This window comes from Lonchura striata, chromosome 3 (assembly GCF_046129695.1).
Source record: "Lonchura striata isolate bLonStr1 chromosome 3, bLonStr1.mat, whole genome shotgun sequence".
In the NCBI taxonomy this organism is placed as follows: Eukaryota; Metazoa; Chordata; class Aves; order Passeriformes; family Estrildidae; genus Lonchura; species Lonchura striata.
In genome coordinates, this window is record NC_134605.1 from 5,215,628 (window position 1) to 5,235,779 (window position 20,152).

At 37.8% G+C, this 20,152-nt stretch overlaps 1 protein-coding gene across 1 annotated transcript in view; it reads right to left on the bottom strand.

The window, feature by feature from the left end:
* The window catches only part of KIF6 (kinesin family member 6), a 149,702-nt gene extending 135,335 nt beyond the window's left edge, over positions 1-14,367 (bottom strand). The window contains exons 1-4 of the mRNA XM_077781856.1: positions 14,275-14,367; positions 13,297-13,403; positions 11,508-11,582; positions 80-227 (exon numbers count right to left, since the gene is read on the bottom strand). Coding sequence (XP_077637982.1) covers positions 80-227; positions 11,508-11,582; positions 13,297-13,403; positions 14,275-14,340 — 396 coding nt within the window. The 5' untranslated portion in view covers positions 14,341-14,367. The remainder of the gene's footprint in view (positions 1-79; positions 228-11,507; positions 11,583-13,296; positions 13,404-14,274) is intronic.
* Between the last annotated feature and the right edge of the window lie 5,785 nt (positions 14,368-20,152).

The following is a 20,152-nucleotide window of genomic DNA, read 5'->3' on the forward strand; positions in this document are numbered from 1 at the left end:
TATTATAAAAACAACCATTAGCAATAGTTAAATATTTGAAACCAGATATTAAAAAGAAACAGAAAATAATGATCCATACCTTCTGTAACTGATCAAAAATATAAGATAATGTTCTGGGAATGATGCCTCGATCACTGTAACGTTCTGCTCCTCCTGTGATGGTAAAAGTTTTGCCACTCCCTGTCTGACCATATGCAAAGATAGTACCATTGTATCCAGCCAAAACACTATTAAAAAAAGGAAGATAATATTTAAGGCAGAACATATTGTCCATGATCAACTTTGTATAGAACCAAAATATAATTAACAGTAATTCTTAATTACATAGCAATTGTATTTGATTATACAAGAGTATACTTTAATATATATATAGTCTAGATTCTATAGCATTTCATCTGTCTAGAATGGAAGAATTTCTTGATGCGTTGACTTCATCCATTATTAGCTGATCATGTTTATTACTATTTACACTACTTTTTCATACTTTTTAGTTTGGCAGATGATTTTTTGCAAGGATGATATTTAATCTCTCTATAAACTGTAGATGTCAGGAATTGTGCCACTGATACACTAGAAGAATCAAGAAATAGTTCATATAGAACCTCATTAAATGCAAACAGAAAACTATATTATGGTTAAAAACTCATGCAAGGACACCAAGGTTCAACTTTTATTCTGAGAATATAACTATACTAAAATACCAGACTATGTTTTGAAAAGGATATGCAGGAGAGCCTGCGCTTAAATCAGTGTAATAAAGTCCTAATTTAATAAGAAAATACAGAAACCCACATTGGTGATAGCAAACATTTCTGTTATAATTATGACTGTACAAGAAGCTTTGATAGAACAGAAAAAATAGCTATTAATGACATAACATGAAATGGCATTCAGACTCATCTTTTTCATAACTCTTACTTCTGTTTGCAGAAGTGCCTAATGAAAGTCCAGTTCAAATATTTTTCTTTAATTCACCACAAATATTTTTCTGTAATCCACCATTGACTTCCACCTTATTTCCACTAAGCAGTAGATAAGATTATTCATCTTAAATTTTTGATTGGATTTATTATGTTTAAGGACCTACCAATTTTGTTCAACTGAAAAGCAAAAATTATTCTTGTGCATTTTGTTTAAAGATGAAATGTAAATAAGCTACAATTTCAATAAATAAAAAGAGGGAAAACAACCCTTGCGTAAGAGGAAAAGAAACATTTATATAGATAGCTGCTGGTCTGGCGCCACGAGAGATGTAATGATTCTCCAACTTAAAGTTTATTTAAAGGCCTGGGTAGTTGCCAAATTGCTTATTTTAGTCCATTACAGTAGGATGTCAAAGACAACAATAGAAGCATGTTGAAAGAAGTTACAGCGAACATCTGCTCCCAAAACACACAAGGATTGAATATATATAGATATTAGATTCCAGATGTTACAAATCAAAACAATTATTATGATAAAACACCTCATTCATCTATCTTAGGAATTTCTAGTGCCCACTGTCACAATATCTGAATGCTGATGACAGTAATGAGTTGCCAGAGGGTGATGGGTATCAACAGAAGTCCAGACATGACAGATTCAAACCTAGCAAGAGGAAATGATTCTTCAAGCAAATTGTAGTTAAGCTGTATAACTCTTTACCACGCCATGTTTTGGACATTTAAATGTCACACAGGCTTCAGCAGAGATTGGAATAAATCACCAAAACGTTTTTCTTCAGGGCTACTAATCACAGAGAAATCAGAAGGTCTCTAAACTACAAATAACTAAATACTAAGAGGATACATGCAGGAGGCATGCCTACATGCTTACTTTTTTCCTTACTTACATGCTTATTTTTTTCCTCTGAGCAATCTCTGTTAGTCCCTGTGAGAGACAGCACAGTGCACTTGATGAAACCTTGGTCTGATGCAGTATAATTGCTCTTCAGCTCTTGAAGAAGAATTCTCTGGATCTTCAGAGCTGGCAACTAGGGTTGTTAAATTTTCTTACTCCTCTTTTTTAAAAGTGTATCTTGCAATGCGTTAAGAACTAGTAAATGTGTGGCTGCAAACTATTAGCTCGACATGATTGTATCCTGATTTCTAACCACTTCACAAAAGTTGATTAGAATCACCTCATATGTAAACACAGGCTAAAGGATCACATACCGTATGCTGTCAAAACAGCTGCAAAAGTCAGTTTTCTTTTTGCTATTTGATTCCTATATATTCTTATATTTTCTGCACTGCATCAGCACAGCTCTGAAATTTTTTTCCAGAAAACCCTGACAGCTCATAAAATGTGAAAATATCAATGTCAATAATGCATTCTTCTAATCCAATGAAATATAGATTATCCTAATATTGAATTGCATAGATTATTTTGATTCTACAGTTATGTTCTTTAAATTCTGAGCTAAAAGTCAACCTTATTTTCTAAACTTATGTACAAGTACCTATATATGTCTGTGTATAATTATATATATACAAATAATTGCATTCTGTCCATATTTACAGCACACATTTCTTTCATTCAGAGTGTATTACAGCTACCATCAAGTCAATTTAAGGACAGCCTGCTTGAGGTGCTAAGGAAGCCTGTGAGGAAAGAATATTACCAATAATACCAGTGAAATTGCTGGCAAAGCCTTCTAAGAGTAACATGTAACTCCATGAATACTGGATGGAGAACAAATTCCCTTTTTAAGTCTGAGAAGCAAAACACTTAGATAAATAAGAGGCAAGGGACTAGGAGCTCAGGCAGGACTGACAAAGCTGCTTTGGCTCAGAAGATTGAGATCTTGCCTCCTGAAAAGAGTAGCAGGGAAGATGCACTGAAAATTAAAAGCTTTCACTGCACTGGCTTGTGGAGAGAAAATTAAACTTATGAACTACACAAAAGTTAAGGGTTTGTGCATATATATACTTATGAATGAATATATTCCAAAACTGAAAATATATGACTACCATTGTAAGTCTAATAGCATGAATATTAGTCAATGACAGTTTTGAAGGTCTCTATGCGATAACATGGATTAAGTCAAAAATCCAGGTTTGATACGTCTTATTCATACTTATTTTAAGTAACTTCATTTGGAATCAATGGCCATACATGATGTTTTAGCAATGAGCCTGAATTTCGGCATATAAAGAATTCTCAAAGAAACGTGGCCAAGATTTCAAATTCTGTTAAGGTAAGATTTTCACAAAAACATGACATTTCAGAGAAAATGTGGACATGCAATAGGTCCACAAAAACTTGTATTTCAATCTCATTTAATATACTGAGCTGTCTTCATAGTTTATTAATGTGTGGAAGATCTTTTTCATGACTGCCAAGAAAGGCTCCAAAAAGTCAGTTGCAAATTCAAAAAGGGCAGAACTAAACAAATAGAATATTGATATTTTAGATTTAACTCATGAGTCCCAGGATTTCCAGATTTTGTGGCATAATTGATAATTATGTCAACACTTGGTAAATATATTTTAAATATATCTTTTTAGACTGAATATTTATTTGTGTTTCAGTGAAAATACATGTTGTCAAGTCATATGAAGTTTCACATATTACAAAACTGAATATAAAAATGTCTGCTTGCTCTATTGGAAACATGAACACCTATGTAGCCACTTGTACATACATGTCATGCATGTTAAAGTGAGTAGGATGATAAGTGTTAGTCTTTTTTTGATCACTGTAAGAAAAGTTGATTTAAATTAAAATATTGATGAAGAAATATCATGATTGTCTGCCAAGTATTATGATCTCATCAAGAAGTATTTATGCAATAGAAAGCCTCTTTAGCAAAGCTGGTATCACTGAACAACACAAAATAGTGCAAAAAGATTTTGCATGGTGGAAATCGAAATAAGATAGAGTGCATGGGAAAAAAGCAACACCATAAATTGCAGGCAAGCAACTCCCAAAGTATGAATAATTATATAATTATTGTTTATTCCAGTCCTAAATCTTCTTTACCCTTTTATTCTGCATTATAATTTATCATCAAATTACATGTTCCCTTCAAGATGATTATAATTTAGAAAAGGATTTAATCTGTTCTTACATTTTACCCAAAGAACTGAATGCTTCTTTTCTGATCAAGCACTGAAAACTTCCTGCTGTTTTTTAGCAACACAACAGCTTGTGCTTCACCTTACAGAGCTAAACAGCAACAAGTTTAAGAAAAAAGAAAGCATTGAAAACATCCTTTATGTTGCTTAGGATTTAAATCACACCTTTTCCAAGCAAAAGGCAGTTTGTGCACATAGATGACTAAGAAGGTTGATTTGATACCACTGCTAAATATACCTAATCATGTATTGCAGCACAACATGATGGGATAAATTAAAAATGTTCAAGTTTTACCTCCAGCTATGACACAGACTAGCAAAATATGTCCCCCAACAAGATTGTTTGAGACAGCAATTGCAATACTTTTAGTATTTTTCTAACTAGAATACTAAGGGATATTTCCCCCCACCAACTGGGAAAGTTCTCTACCTGGAAAGTATTAAGTAAGATCATGATCCACAGCTATTCAATTCAGTGAGCGCCTTTCCAATATGTCACTGAATTTTAGGGGAAAAATTTGATGCAGCAAATTTTTGCCACTGTAAATGCTTGAAACATACGGCAGCATTTACACTTATCTGTGTGTATCAAAAACCTTAGAAACTCCTAAACATACATTCTACAAATATTTTTCCAATTAACATAGAATACACTTAATTTTAGTACTTCACTTCTTTTGAAAAACATCCATAATAGAAAATCAGAAGGCTGAAGTAAATGTTCCTTATATATTTCACTTTCAGTACAACCTTAATACTACCTAATAATCCAAGTGTTGTCACATAACAGCTTACATAATGATGATTGCTCAAGAAAATTAGTTTTGGTCTTATGAAAAAATTATCATGTGTTCTGTGCTGCACTGTGGACTTTGAGAAACTATCCATTATCAAGCATAGGACAATTTTTTACATTAATATAAAGAAGAGCAATACCATAGTTTTTTCCCCTCATGTTTCTTACTCACTTATCAAGTAACTTGCATGCACAGTGAGATAAGAACTTTTAATTTGAAAATTCTGTTCAGACCCCTGTTTAAATGAATGCTGTTACAGAGCTATGGACTGGCATTTCAGTCACTCTACTGCCTTGTCTCATTCCTGAAAGCTGTCTAACTCCCAGATATAGTGCCATGCAGAAGTATAACTCATGGAAGCAATTCCACTTAAATTGATAGATAAGTTATGTTTACAACCACCTAACATTCCTCAAGTGAGAAATTCCTCAAGTGAGAGCTGGACAATTTATTGGTAGTTATTACAGTCTAAAATATCACTCAGTACTTTGTCCTTGAGTATCTGAGACTATATAAATAGTGGTAAAAGCCCAGTGACATTAGACAGAGGTTGAAAGCAGACTGAGGTTGTTTTATTGTGGTTGGGTTTTCTGACGACATTTTGTTTTAATTTCCAGTGAAGATCATTTGTTCTATTTAAAGCTTACAGACACAAAACTTTTTATTTGTTTCTGTGCTCATTGTTAATGAGATTTTAGGGAGGCTTTTGCCTAGAGTATAACCAAGAGCTCTGCTTCTTCTGCTGCTGCACTGTTTTTGCTGAGTTGAACAAAACAGTTACCTTCAAAATTTGCAAAAAAAAAAAAAAGAACCTCTCCTCCTTGAGTTCTGTCCCCACTTTTGGGCTCCCCAGCAGATGAAAAATGCACTAAAGAAACTGGAGTGAGCTTGCCAGAACCAATTGAATTGAGGCTGCAGCATGTGTAAGAGACTGTCTGAAGACCCTCACTCATTTGCCTGCCAATTGCCACGAGAAGGAACTCCCTTCCCCTGCTGCAGATCCGGCTTGGAGAAGGCAACAGTGCAGGTGCAGCTGCTGCACTGTTACGTTGCTGTTCCCAATGAGGCCCAGCAAGAACTTGGCAAGGAGTTGGCAAGGACTTGGCGAAGACCCAGCATCGACCCAGCACGGAGTGGCCTACTGCAATTCCTGCTTCACTCTCCACCTTTAAGCCGAATGAACTGTTGGGGTGACTCTGGTGGTCTCTCACTAAAGACCCCTCATCTGCCTCATTACCACTGTGACAAATAGAGATCAAGACCCCTCTCCCCAAGGACTGAGACTGAGAACTCTACCACAGGGAGTGCGGGGGAGAATGACATGACCTGTTCTTCTCCAGTAACTTCAATGGACTTATCCTTCATTGTGTTTGTTCTGCCTGGATGATTTTCTGTAGATACACCTGTTCCCCCCACAGCAATTTCTATAGACTCTTATTGTTCTGCATGTTTCCCCCTTTTTTCCCTCTGTGGACTATAACTGAACCCCTGGATTAGGTAGGACTTTGGAGACTCTCCCCAACACAACAAAACGGATCCCCATCATCCGGACCAGTGAGGACCTCGCCTGTGTTGGTAGCTATTCCCATCCCCCTTTTCTCTCTCTCTCGCTCTATCCTTTTTATTTCTTTTCTGGCCCCACTATTGCATTTATTGTTCTGGCCCCTAATAAAGGTGTATTTGTTGTGATTAAACTGATAGTCCCCTGCTGTTTGTCTTTTGCACTTTGGGATCGGCTAACAAACCATCACGACACCCCGCTACAAGCGGATCATGACAGCATGTCATGCACAAGAAGCCACCCAGATGAGAGAAAGCCTTACACGTACCTATTCACCACCTTCTGCAATGGATCATTAGAGATGGACTCAAACTCCTCCAAGAGGTTTTCACTGGTAGAACACAAAGCAGTGGTCACAAGTGGCAAGAGAAGAAACTCCAAGTGGGTAAAGGAAAATATTCTTCACAGTGAGAGTAGTTTAAGCCTTGGAACAGGTTCCCAGATGGATTGTGGGATTCCCATCTTTGGACACTTTTGAATCTCTATTGGATGAGGGCCTGAGAAACATGACCCAGAGACCAGACTTGCTTTCCTCAGAAGATTGGTTCACATGACCTATAGAGATCCCTTCTTACATAATTATTCTAATAGTCTGAAAAAGTTCAAAGTGAAAGTTTTGCACAAAATTTATAATATGAATAAATAAAACAAGGGAAACCCCTTATTAAGTAAGACTAAATTCTGTAAGTGTTTTTAGGTAGGTGAGAGAAAATCCTCAGAACAACAACTTTGATCTTAAAAAATTATTTCATTCTCTTAGCTTATTTTGGCTTCATATTATCATTTTTACCTGAGTTCTGCCATCTTCATTTTAAATGAGTAGTAACATAAAAGGCATGTGGTCAAATAAATATTCAATACTATAAAAAACTAGACTAATGAAAAAAGCAGAAGAAACCAGTATCTGATATTTGGATACTGTTGGCCCTCTTTTCATCTCAATTCTTGCAGACCTGAAATTGTTTCTTTTTTTAATCAGTGTCCCTCATTTTCCTTCATTCTATCTCATGAAGCCTCAATCTATTGATACTAAAAAAATAAATTAGCCAAGTCCTGCCAAAACCAGCCTGCTCCCACCCCTTCTCCCCTCACTCTTCCTTCTAAATTATGTTGAAGATAAAAAGAAGTAAGAGCTTAATTTCAAGGGTCTGGAAAATAAGTTTTCAGGAGAATTTGTCTTCACAGACACTCAGCTTTCAGATATCTTCTAACACTTAGAGGTTAGACTAAAGTTTCTTTAATTACAATAAACAAAGTATCTCAGTATGACTCTTTTTCCTTTATGTCTTTGCCAGATTTGTGGAACAAATCCAAATTGGTAATGCCTCATCTTTAAAAAACAAGACTGATTTCCAAATGTGCATGTAGCTGTTTTGGACAGATTAGTACAGGCAGGTTTCCTTAGAAATTTCAGAAGTTTTCCTACAGAAAAAAGAAATAGATTTTCTTGTTTTAACCAAGATCTCTAAATATATTTCAAATTATAAACACTGTAACAGATAAGTGACACAAAAATATTCTGAATCAAAGCTGTCAAACTGTAACTTAAATTAAGCAACCTTCTTGAACAATTCTAAATTGCACAATTTACGTCAAAACAAGCAACTAATAATCATTTGAGAAGAAACATCAATGACACTTCTCACTTTTTATTGCCTCATAATTGTACTCACTTTAAGAAAGAACAGCTAGCATTGCTAATTTCTCAATTAGAGGAAAGTTTAGGCTATATTTCTTTCAAGCTGACACCTGAAATAATTTGTCCTTTTGCTCTATATAGATTCTACAGGTCTTGGTGAGGCAGGTGAGGCAGATCACTACTTTCAACATTGCGTGACAAATATATCCAGGTGCAAAATGAATAATTGTTAATAAAAATATTTTTTACTACATTTTTTCTAAGAATACAGAGCTGAAGAAAACCCCCACAAAACCAGTTGAGAGTAAGCTGAAGTAGCTTATATATTATAAATGCTAATTCTTAGGATAAATACAGCACATGAGAAGAAACCAGAACCTGCAGAAATGGAAGCATTATGCCCAAGGGATCAGATTTTTCAAAAGACCACAGGTGATTTACATTAGGTTTATAAACAGCTGAGCTATTTCTTATTTGCATGAGACAACTGAGGAGAAAATATTTTCAAATGTTATTCTTTAAAAAAACCTTATTATTTAAGAAATCTAATACCAAAACATTGAGTTTTCAGTTCATATTAGAACTGAAAACTCAGCTAATTCAAAATAGTTAACATTTTATATTTAATTTCTGATTGCATACATAATCATACACTAATATTTGAAATATTTTGAGAGCAGAATTGTTTAGTTGTAAGGCTACAGCAATGCTTAATCATTAGCAAACTTTTAAAGCAGGGCGTTATTTATTTTCTCTGGTTTTGATACAGTAACAGCTTTAGTGCTACTTCTTAAACTTTGCACAAAAACATTATCAAGAATATATATTTAAAATTAGAAGGAAAAGAAACAATGTAAGAGATTACTCAAGGATAGAAAAAAACTAAAGTTCAAGCAAGTCATATGCTTGTAATGGTTTGCAGAGGCTGGCATTTTTGATTGAAGAAGAAAATTAAATAAACTAATGTCTGGTGCCTCTGAAACCACAGGCAAGATGACAATGTAACTGGACTTACAGAAAGAGAAGTAGTGGCCCAACATCAAAGAAAACATAGTTAAAAAGAAAAAAATATAGAAAAAGAGTAAAGAAAGTTGCATCTAGTTTCCATCCAAGAACAAAATTGAAAGATTTTAGAATCCTGAGCATTGCCTTTCTGGTTTTAATTTAAACAATGCCCAAGATTTTTTTTTTTTTTTCCTAAGCATTCAAGTCTCTAACTAAATTTTCTCAGGACTGTAAGAATGCATGACAAAGAACCTCAAAATGTTACTGAACTATTTCATTGATATTTTCCTGCTACTTTCTCAGTGGCAATACACAGACAAAAACTGTTCCCTTAGCAAAGTGATTCCAACAACAGAAATGTGTGTACTTGCAACAACTTTTTCATGCAATAGAATATTGACTGTGAAAGAAATAAATAATGAAGGACATTTTACTATAAAAAACTGTGGTCTAAGAGAAACAGGGCAATTCTTATTCTTTCCATGGAAAGAATGGAAAAGAGAATGGTATCATTAACCACAGAGAGAAACCATTTCAGGCCCAGTTCATGACTCCATTAGCCAAGGAACTTCATTACTCTGAATATATTTTGAAATCTATATTTTTGCCTATAAAGAGGTAAAAAATTAATGAAGTGGATAAAAAATAAACATACTTCAGTTATTGTCTACTCGATTATAAAAACACAAGTAAAATTACCAGTAACAACACAAGCATAATTTAGAGTACAAGCTTTGCCTCATTATAACACTCAGAGATAATCTTGATTTCATTAAAAACGATGTTATAAGTCAATTTTAGCATTACAGAAAAAGACTTGGCTATTTAGAGACAGTTGTCTGCCTAAACACCATTGGTTTTAATAGCATTAAAGTAATTTCAAGTACTTAAAGAATCTAAATCCTGAAATTAAAGCCTACATAATGGAGAAAATTAATACATAAAACAAGTCTTTTATCAGCTAACACTGAAATAAAGGAGAAGAATAACCCTTCCTGTTTATTAGAGCACTGTATAGGTGATCTGTTCAACTGAAAAACACTTCCATATTCTAGCAAAACACTCCAAAGGGGAAAAAAGTAGCCAGTTTCTTACTAGTTAATTTTGATATGCTGACCTTTTGTTGAGGATAACCCCATAGAACATGATGAGACTTTTAACGCTTCTCTTTCCAAACACACTCAAATTTGATAATGATTTTTTCAGAAATACTTAAAATTAAGTGCATGAGAAGCTATGTGATAATGTCAGATAAGCAAAGAAATATCTTTTCAATGAGAAAATAACATTAGCATTACTTTTATAACAATAGCATTATTTAAAACAATAGCATTATTTTTAACCCTATTTAGCTTATTCTGATGAAATTTCAAATGCACTGGCTTTTCATTTTCACTGTCAATTACATTTCTGCTTTATGCGGGACTTTAGAGAAAAAAACAGGAGAGGTGGGGAGAAAGAAAATAAAAATATAGAGATGTATTTTTCTTCCTTGTAACAACATGAGAAAGGTTTAGTGTCCAGCTGAAGTTGTTTTTCTATAGTCCTAAACAGGAGACTGTGCAATAGATTGGGAAATAACTTGCAGAATCATTACTTAAACCAACAGATGGGTCAGACAATGAATGAGAAAGAAGTTGGCACTTGAAGAAATAACTTCCCAACTCACTACTAGTGAATTGGGAATCTGGATTTTGAGCAGTAAATTTGATAAACAAGCAAACCCTATGCAGAAATTCTGATTCCTCCTGCATGGTATTTTCTCCCCCACTAAAACCAGTACAAACTTCAGCAACACAGACAGAAAAATGAGCAAAGAGAATGGCATAAAATCCATTTTCCATTGAAAAATCCACCTGTTTTACAGTGGCATTCAGTCCACAGAATGAATGCAGAAGTCTTCATCAGTCTTAAATATCTGCCTCTGCAAACTGTCAGATATGAGCATTGTTTGATTATGAAAATGGAGGAGGAAAAAAAAAGTGCCAAAAGCATTGCCTTACATGTCAAAACACAAGTAATGACAAGACTTAGGAATATCTCCACAAACATTTATGAGAGTCCCTAGCTTAATGAAAACTATATGAAGGGAATAAAATTTTCATTGTTATTTCTACATTAGACTATATAAAAATACTATTCTAAGGCCATGAAGTCAGCTTATATTACAGACAGAAAAAAAAAAAAAAGAATTGGGCATGGATTTCTATTGCTATACAACAAAAGAGACTAGCATTGCTACTTGAAAAGTCAAAAAAGAAACCTTAGTATGCATAACATTCTTAGGAGTTGAGTATCTCCTGGATTCAGCCATGTCAGTATTTAGTAAATGAGAACATCAATCCACTTTTACAACAAGAAGACAAAGACTTGACATCTCTCCTTCAAGTAATACAACAAAAGCAGAAATAGCTTTTCCCTGGTTACTTGCAGGATCAACAACATACCATTCTGCTACTGGTTTGGCAATGCTGTCAAAAATCACATCTTGTTTTGCCTCTTGATCAAAAATTTTCTGAAATCTGAAAATATTAAGCAAATAATAATTGCTTAGAATGTTAAAACAGTACTCGATTCATACATTTTTTGTTTGTGTTCGTAATAGTCAATGTTTACATCATTAGGCTTACATAACTTAGTACAATGTTTTCCCTGTAGTCTTAACCACAGCTTGCTCTTGTGCTATTGTACATAAATAGGCTGTACACAGAGCTGCTTTGACACGATTTGCACAATAAAATCCTCTGATAAAATGATGTGGCTTAGAAAGAAGTAAACCCTCGTTTAAATCTATCAAGAGAATTAGTGTTTGTAACTGGCACCACACTGAATCCTGGATAAATAGATTACACTATAACCAAATACAGCATCCCACTATTATAGCCAGGCTCACATTTTTTCAAGCCATTTCCTTCATTCTGCTGCACAATTACTATAGGTCACTATGAGATATTTCATTAAATATTAATTAAAAGCTACCTCCAGGCTTAATATCTCTCAGCAGTTTGCCCATGTTTGCAAATATCCAGATTGGCTAAACTGTATGTTAGAAAGGTGTCATCCACATGTTCCACCAGCTCCCTGTACTGCCGGTGTCCTGCTGTGTTGCCCCTGTGTTTGGAACTCTATTCTTGCATGGAACTTCCCAGGGTGTGTAGGAAGGAAGGCCTTAGAGGCACTGAGTGTGTAGAAAGGCACAGTGCTGACCCATGCAGTGGGTGCAGTACCACAGACAAATGTAATACATAGAACATTTCTTCAATCCTGCTAATCAGTTAAGTAACTCAATTATTCTTGCATCATTTTAAGGATAATAAGGCATAGGGTTTCTCAAAATGCATCTCTACAGAGTTTTTAATAAATTATAAAGTCAGACAACAATGTCAGCATTCATAAAGTCAGGCTTGAGCATCTACAGACTAAGGTAGTGTTGCATACAAATCTATTTGGAGAGGGCAGCTTCTCTCTTTTCAAGCAGGTTACTTTAGCTGATGTACATCAGCTAAACTGCATCAGTCTGAACTGCAGTTGTTTATGTGGAGCTCTCTTTTTTAATAGCATAGAGAAACAAATTAATTGTTGTTTACTATAAAAAAATGAAGCATATCCGAATTGGAAAAAGACAGTCTTGACCTCATCAGAAGAGGTTATTCATCAACAAAATTTCAAAGTGTTGCCTCACTTTTCTGTTAAACTAATAAAAACATTTGATATTGCTGTATTGATTTTAAGTTCCTAAAAATATTTACCCTCTCAAACCAAGGATTTATTTCTGTCAACAGTTTCTGGTTTCCTTTACTTTGCTTTGGCTATGTCTGAAACACAGCTTCCAAACAGAATGTTTTACATCAAGACTTTTTTAGCCAGCCTATGACAACTCATTAGATCACAAGAAAATACACAGTCCCAATTCAGTTTTCATACACAAATTCAAAACAATGCACAAAAATAGGAGAACTGATAAATTAATCTTTGAGATGAGATTTAAAAATGTATAATGACTTGCAATGGACAGATAATAATATGACAATTTTATCCAATGCTATCAGATCCATTGTAGTGAAGAGTGTATCCTGAAGTATTCCTCTTGGTAAGGGAATTATATAAAAATAAACCCATCCAAAGTATAATTTAATTTTGAAGTTAGACTTTTCCCGATTCTATAGATCTGTATCATTACACATAGCATTGTCAGTCACTAAAGGCAGAAGGTACAAAAGTCAGGCTTCTACTCACTTGAACTTGTAGCTTTCTCGTTTATTATTGATGAACCCATCTCCTAAGTCACGTGGCACAGTGATCTCCAGACTGGGCAGAGGTTCCTCATTATCAACTGAGTAACTCTAATAAGGTTGGATACGAATTCACAGAATATCTTCATCAATAGAACAGCATTACCCTTAGATATAACACTTATCTAAGCTCAGCACCTCTAATTGTCTGGAGAAAAACTTGTTACCAATGGCACTAAATACGTGAGCAGATCTCCCGTAACTACTACACAACAAAACCAGCACATAACAGCATTATCCTGTCACCACGTAAACACGACAATAACACTTGAAACAAAACCATTGCCTCTTTGACATAATTTGCTTACTAAACCACTTCAATATCTGTGATGTTACAAAAAAAACAAAGCACAGCCCCCAGTGCAAACCTCTCCAAAAAATCTGGAAGAATATATTAGGAGAGGCTACAACAAGACATAGGTTGCAATGAGAGAAGCTGGTTTAAAACAAGAAAGTAATTAAGAGACCTAAATGAGCGGTTGCTGAGGAACACTTTCATTATCTTTATTATGTCTTGGGAGGGCAGCTGTTCACTTGGAGGAACACGTTCCCCTCCCTTGCTCAGGACGCTGATGAACTGCACAAACCCAGTGACGCGTGTCCAGCGTTTTCCTTGAAAAAAACGCTTTTTTTATATACAGAAAAGCAGAGCCTTTCTGCAACAGCGGCTGAGGAAGTTCCTCAGCCACTCATCCAACAGTTACAGCCCAAACTCCTCCGCTTCGTGATTTTACGGACTTCCTAAGGCTTCGGACAGCAGGAGCGTTTCGCCGCACACCCACCCGCGTAGCAACCTTTCCTCCCCTCGTAAAGGGGCTGGGCTCTGAACGCTGCCCCGGCTGAGGGGGAACGCGGTCCCGGGGCAGCCCTTGGCACTCCCCAGCTGCCCCAGCGCATCCCCGGGGCGCAGCTCCCAGCCTACCCCCGCCTGCTGCCGCCTGCCCAGCGGCTTCACCCGCGCGTACACCCGGATCGTCTCCTTCACCATCGCCGCCGCCGCCGCGGGCCCCGGCAACGGTGGCCGGGCACGGCGGGCGGGCACGCACCGCACCGCCCTCACATGGTAACCGGGCACGGTAACCGGGCACGCACCGCACCGCCCTCACACGGTGACCGGGCACAGCCCCGGGCACGCACCGCACCGCCCTCACACGGTGACCGGGCACGGCCCCGGGCACGCACCGCACCGCCCTTACACGGTGACCGGGCACGGCCCCGGGCACACCGCCCTCACACAGTAACCGGGCACGGTAACCGGGCACGCACCGCACCGCCCTCACATGGTAACCGGGCACAGCGGGCACGCACCGCACCGCCCTCACACGGTGACCGGGCACGGCCCCGGGCACGCACCACACTGCGCTCACACGGTAACCGGGCACGGCCCCGGGCACACCGCCCTCACACGGCCCCGGGCACAGCCCGGGCACACCGCCCTCACATGGTAACCGGGCACAGCCCCGGGCACGCACCGCACCGCCCTCACACGGTAACCGGGCACAGTCCCGGGCACACCGCCCTCACACGGTAACCGGGCAAGGTCCGGGCACACCGCCCTCACACGGTAACCGGGCACGGCCCCGGGCACGCACCGCACCGCCCTCACACGGTAACCGGGCACGGCGGGCACGCACTGCCCTCACACGGTAACAGGGCACGGCCCCGGGCACGCACCGCACCGCCCTCACACGGTAACCGGGCACAGTCCCGGGCACACCGCCCTCACACGGTAACCGGGCACGGTCCGGGCACGCACTGCCCTCACACGGTAACAGGGCACGGTCCCGGGCACACAGCCCTCACACGGTGACCGGGCATGGTCCGGGCACACCGCCCTCACACGGTAACTGGGCACAGCCCCGGGCACACCGCCCTTACACGGTAACCGGGCACGGCCCCGGGCACACCGCCCTCACACGGTAACCGGGCACGGTCCGGGCACACCGCCCTCACACGGTAACAGGGCACGGTCCGGGCACGCACCGCCCTCACAGGGCCCCGGCTGAGGTGCCCGGCCCCGGCTGTGAGCGAAGGGATCGCTCCGGGCATCCCCTGCCCGTCTGTCCGCAGGGATCAGCCCACCCGTGCCCACCCTTCCCAGGGAAGGTCTTTTGCCGTTATGCAGTTGAAACTCTATGGAGAGAAATACCAAGATTACAAGCACTGAGGATATCGACTCCTTAGTTCGAATATGAAAATGGTTGTGAGAAAACCAAAATTCCAAGCGGAAAAAGATGTTGTCTTGCTACAACATCTTGCATTTAAACTTAGAAAGCAGTAAGAGCAGAACACCTTTATTCTGTGAAGTGTTTACTAAAGAGACACACAAACAACAGGATTTTGTCCTTAGTAATTATGGCCTTAGTTTTGGTGGGATATAATGGCAGGGACCAGATTACTGTGATTGCAAGCACACTAATTTAAATTAAGTGGAAAAATCAGCGACTTGATATGGAGGAGGAGAGAAATTTCTCTAACTCAGATATGGTAAAAGTATGTTAAACTTGTATCCCAAATAGGAAAAATAGTAGGGAAAAAGTTTTCTCTCTCAGAGGAGCAAATAACTGTCTCAGAAAATGTATGAGGCATAAATAGTGAGCCTTCAGGGAATAAAATACAAAAAGGCTGATCACCATCTAAAGTCAATTGCAAAAAGTCAAAAGGGTAAAAATGAAAACAAATGGAAAATATTACTTGGTGATTTAATAAAGAGTGAAAGAAAAACAGGACATTGCAATGGGATAATGGAATAAATAGTAATTATCTTCTCAGCATTGCTCCAAAATGCTGAAAAAAAAATTGTCTCTTGTCAGTAGGGATGGGGTTGTTGAAGGTGATGTTAAAAGAAGTGTCTACAGGTAGGGAAGCAACTGCAGCCAAGGAGGAAGCAGAACATACAGTGTTCAATTAACTTAGACTAAGAGATCAGGATTTGGGAGGGAAGCATAACTAACTTCAGTTCCAGAACTGTGAAATAATTATGATGTTTAAATTGAAATTTCAGGAACTGAAATGTTGGTTATGCTACGGCACAGAGAAGCCAGTGAGTCAGTTTCGACTCAAACTGCTTCCAGAATGAAAGAATGGTCTTTCAAGAGAGGCCTGAAGGTGACAGCTAACTGAAAATGCAGATATCTAGAGATTATATCGTATGCCAGAAGCATGAAAAGTTTTGGTTTTCTGTAAATTTACTCTGTAAGATCCTCTTGTATTCCCTGGGAAATCACCTTGTACTTGGTGAATTTCCAGCATTTGCATTTATGTTATACCTCAAAGATGTGTCAATTTTCTTCAGCTCCAGGATTTGAGGAAGTGCACCACACTACACAAGAAACCTATAGAATTGAAATAATTATATGACAGTATGACTTGTAGGATCTGGCAATTCCACATTTTAAAAAGGTCAGTCATTGCCTTCTGAAGTAATAAAACATTAAAATGAATCATCTCCCTCTACTGTTGTCACTTTCTTCCATTTAGAAAATAATATTGGTCATAATATATACAGGACCTGGCAATTCAAGGATTTGTGCTGCATTATGTCACCTAGCAACTTATTGTGCTTCCAAATAAACAGCCTGGTAAGTTTTATAGTAGACCAAACTTTCATGTCCTATCTTTTTTCCCCCCAAGTTTTACTTTTCATAGACTTTACTTATTCTTGGCAACAATCTTGCCATTTGGCTGAGATAATGATTAGAAGTTAGAACACTAAAATCTTTCCATAGATCAACTGAGCAGGATGAAGGTCCAAAACTCTTGCCACAGCCTGAATTTGTCTCATCCAACTCCTGAAAACATTAACACCAAATATCTATCTTTTACATGACCAAAAACACTTCTTAAGTGACCAAATACTAAAGTCTGAAATCTGGCCTAAATTTAGGTACAGTATCTGTTGAGTTTGCTATGTGGATGCTGCCAGAAATAGTACAATCTTTATAGTAAAAGGTGTGGTAATACAGAAAATTAGGTTTCTGAATATTTGGTATTTGAATGGAATGTGAAAAGGCCGAGGCAATATTTTTTGGTATTTCATGTATCATGCCAAAGCCCTATAACCCTTGTTTTCTTCTGCTTTGTGCTCAGTATTAAAAAGTTTAATGCTGTCATGTTGACAAAACTGCCTTTTTCAGCTTTTAATAGTCCAGCCATGAGAGAAGGAGAGATGTTTTCCTCTTTTGGGCTACTGTTACAAACTGTTTCTTAGGAAACAGGGCTACATCTTCATGTATGTAAGAAAAACATTTGGAAAGTACTTTAAAAATGTCACATTGTTCTCACATTCTTACCCAACACATTTATATGTGCCCTAAAAATCTGCATCTTGGTAGACTAAGTCAAGCTAGAAAATCTGAAAATGTCCTCCTTAAGGCTTACGCAGATGTATAATTATGTTTTTAATTGCTTGGCTCTTCTAGAGTAAAGAAAAATCCCATAGAGAAATTTAGGGATTCTTCGGACTCTGTAACAGACAACTAATCTTTTTATCAAGTTGGGCATTTTGTTTCTGGTTTGGGGAATGAAGAGAGGCGGGGGGGGGGGGGGGGGGTGGTTCATCTTCTAAATGCTAAACTGGAGCCTTTGTTGCAAACTAGGATGAGAAATGTTAACAGGAGACAAAGCTAATTCCAATGAATTGCAAATGTTATCTGCCCAGTTTTCTCTATCTCCTTCCCATATTTATCTGTAGCATAATAGTTTCTTATTGATGTTTTATTATGAAACCTTCCAAAGCCCATTGTTGATTTGTCTCTGACTAAGGAGAGATAAAATTCTAGGTGACTATGAATAGAAAATCAGTAGGGTTCGGGCATTTTTTATCTGAAAACTGGTGAGAAATTTAGCATCTTTTGTTCAATTCTGCTGAATGAATAATTTATTTTATAGTCATTGTATAAGTAGTTTGTGTATGCTCTTTTTTGAAGAGGATTAAAATTTCATCATCTTCAACAAAACATTCTAAAATTCAATTATTGGATACCATTGGTTTACAATAATCTTAAATTAAAGCCAAGGATCAGAAGATTTGTTGAGCAGCGTGTAAATTTAGAGGTGTACTAAACTGCTCTTGCTAAGTTTAGGACAATTAGCAATGCTGGAAAAGAGGAAAATAAATAGAAATAATGTGGATAATTGTCGCTGTTGAGGCAGGATGGGAATGAGACTGATCAGAAGGCTGCTGAGAGTAAAACTCCAGTTTATTCAAAATACCCCGCTCTTTTATACAGAGCTTTGTGAGGACCAACTCCATTGGTCCTGAAGTGAAAACAACCCACCGCATTGGCACAAAGTGCTTGACACACAGTGATAGAACTTAACTATAAACAGTGTGAAAAACAAGAGAGATAAAGAATTATTTATATTCTTCTCCAGCTCTTTCCGAGGCTTCTGCCTGGCTAGAAGTTCTCATTTCTCTCTTTGACTGAATCTGAGACCCACAGGTAATATTAGCAGAATGGTCAGAGGCTAGGATTTTCCTATCAAGCTGTTACTGTAAAGAGAATAATAATTCTACAGATCTTTTCAGAGCTTCTTTAGGGAATGAAAATATCATCACAGAAAGCAGGGAAAGGTATGTTTGGAAGTGCAAAATGAAGCTGATACCACTGATAGATCACAGACAAACTTATTTGTGAGATGCTCATGAATACAGTATTACAGTGTGTTAAAGAAAAACAAAGTGATGTGGTAAAGACAGGAGAGCTGCTGGAGGAGGCCCAGCTGACAGTGCAGAGCAGAAATTGAAAGGATGACATTGATCAAGAACACAGAGTCTGTGTGTGGGGATAGGGTGAGAGGGGAGGGTAGAGAAGCTGTTATTCACTGACAACACACGTGGGGAAAATACAACAATGCAACAGAAGGCGATTACAGCCAGGGAGTGACACAAAATTTTGCAGCTCAAAAGGGTAAAGATAAAGGCCATGATCTCAGTTTCACAATTATTGTTCATTGGAAATAGAGGGCATGATGCAGGGAGCTGTAGCAAAAGAGTCTCTAGAATATAAGTATAAAGGAGAACTCCAGCTGGTAAAAATAAAGTTTAGGCTTTAGGTAATGTAAAAATGAAAAGGAGAAAGTAAAATGAAGTGTTACTTTGGAGGCAAAGGTAAACAGAGGCAGCACACCTCTGGAGGGCTTTTTGTTCAGCTTTTTTATTTGGATGGAACAGATGGAAGTAAGTAAGTGTGGAGCTGGAATGGAACAGATGGAAGGAAGTAATTAAATGTAAGTAAGTAAGTGTAAGTAAGTAAGTGTGTAAGTGTGAGTAAGTAAGTGTAAGTAAGTAAATGTAAGTAAGTAAGTGTAAGTAAGTAAGTCAGTGTAAGTAAATAAGTGTAAGTGTAAGTAAGTGTAAGTAAGTAAAGGTAAGTAAGTAAGGGTAAGTGTAAGTAAGTAACTGTAAGTTTAAGTATGTAAGTAAGTGTGTAAGTAAGCAAGTAAGTTTAATTGTGTAATTAAGTAAGTGTGTAAGTGTCTAAGTAAGTGTGTGTAAGTAACAGTAAGTAAGTAAGTGTAAGTAAGTCAGCAAGTGTAAGTGTAAGTAAGTGTAAGTAAGTAAGTGTGGAGCTGGAATGGAAAAGATGGAAGTAAGTAAATAAGTGTGAGTAAGTAAGCAAATAAGTGAGTAAGTAAGAGTGAGTAAGTAAGTGTGAGAAATAAAGTGTGAGTAAGTAAGTAAGTGTGAGTAAGTGAGTAAGTAAGTACATGAGTAAGTGAGTAAGTGTGGAGGAGCAATGGAGCAGAGCAGTGGAACAGAGCAGTGGAACAGAGCAATGCAGAGAATTGTTGATTTC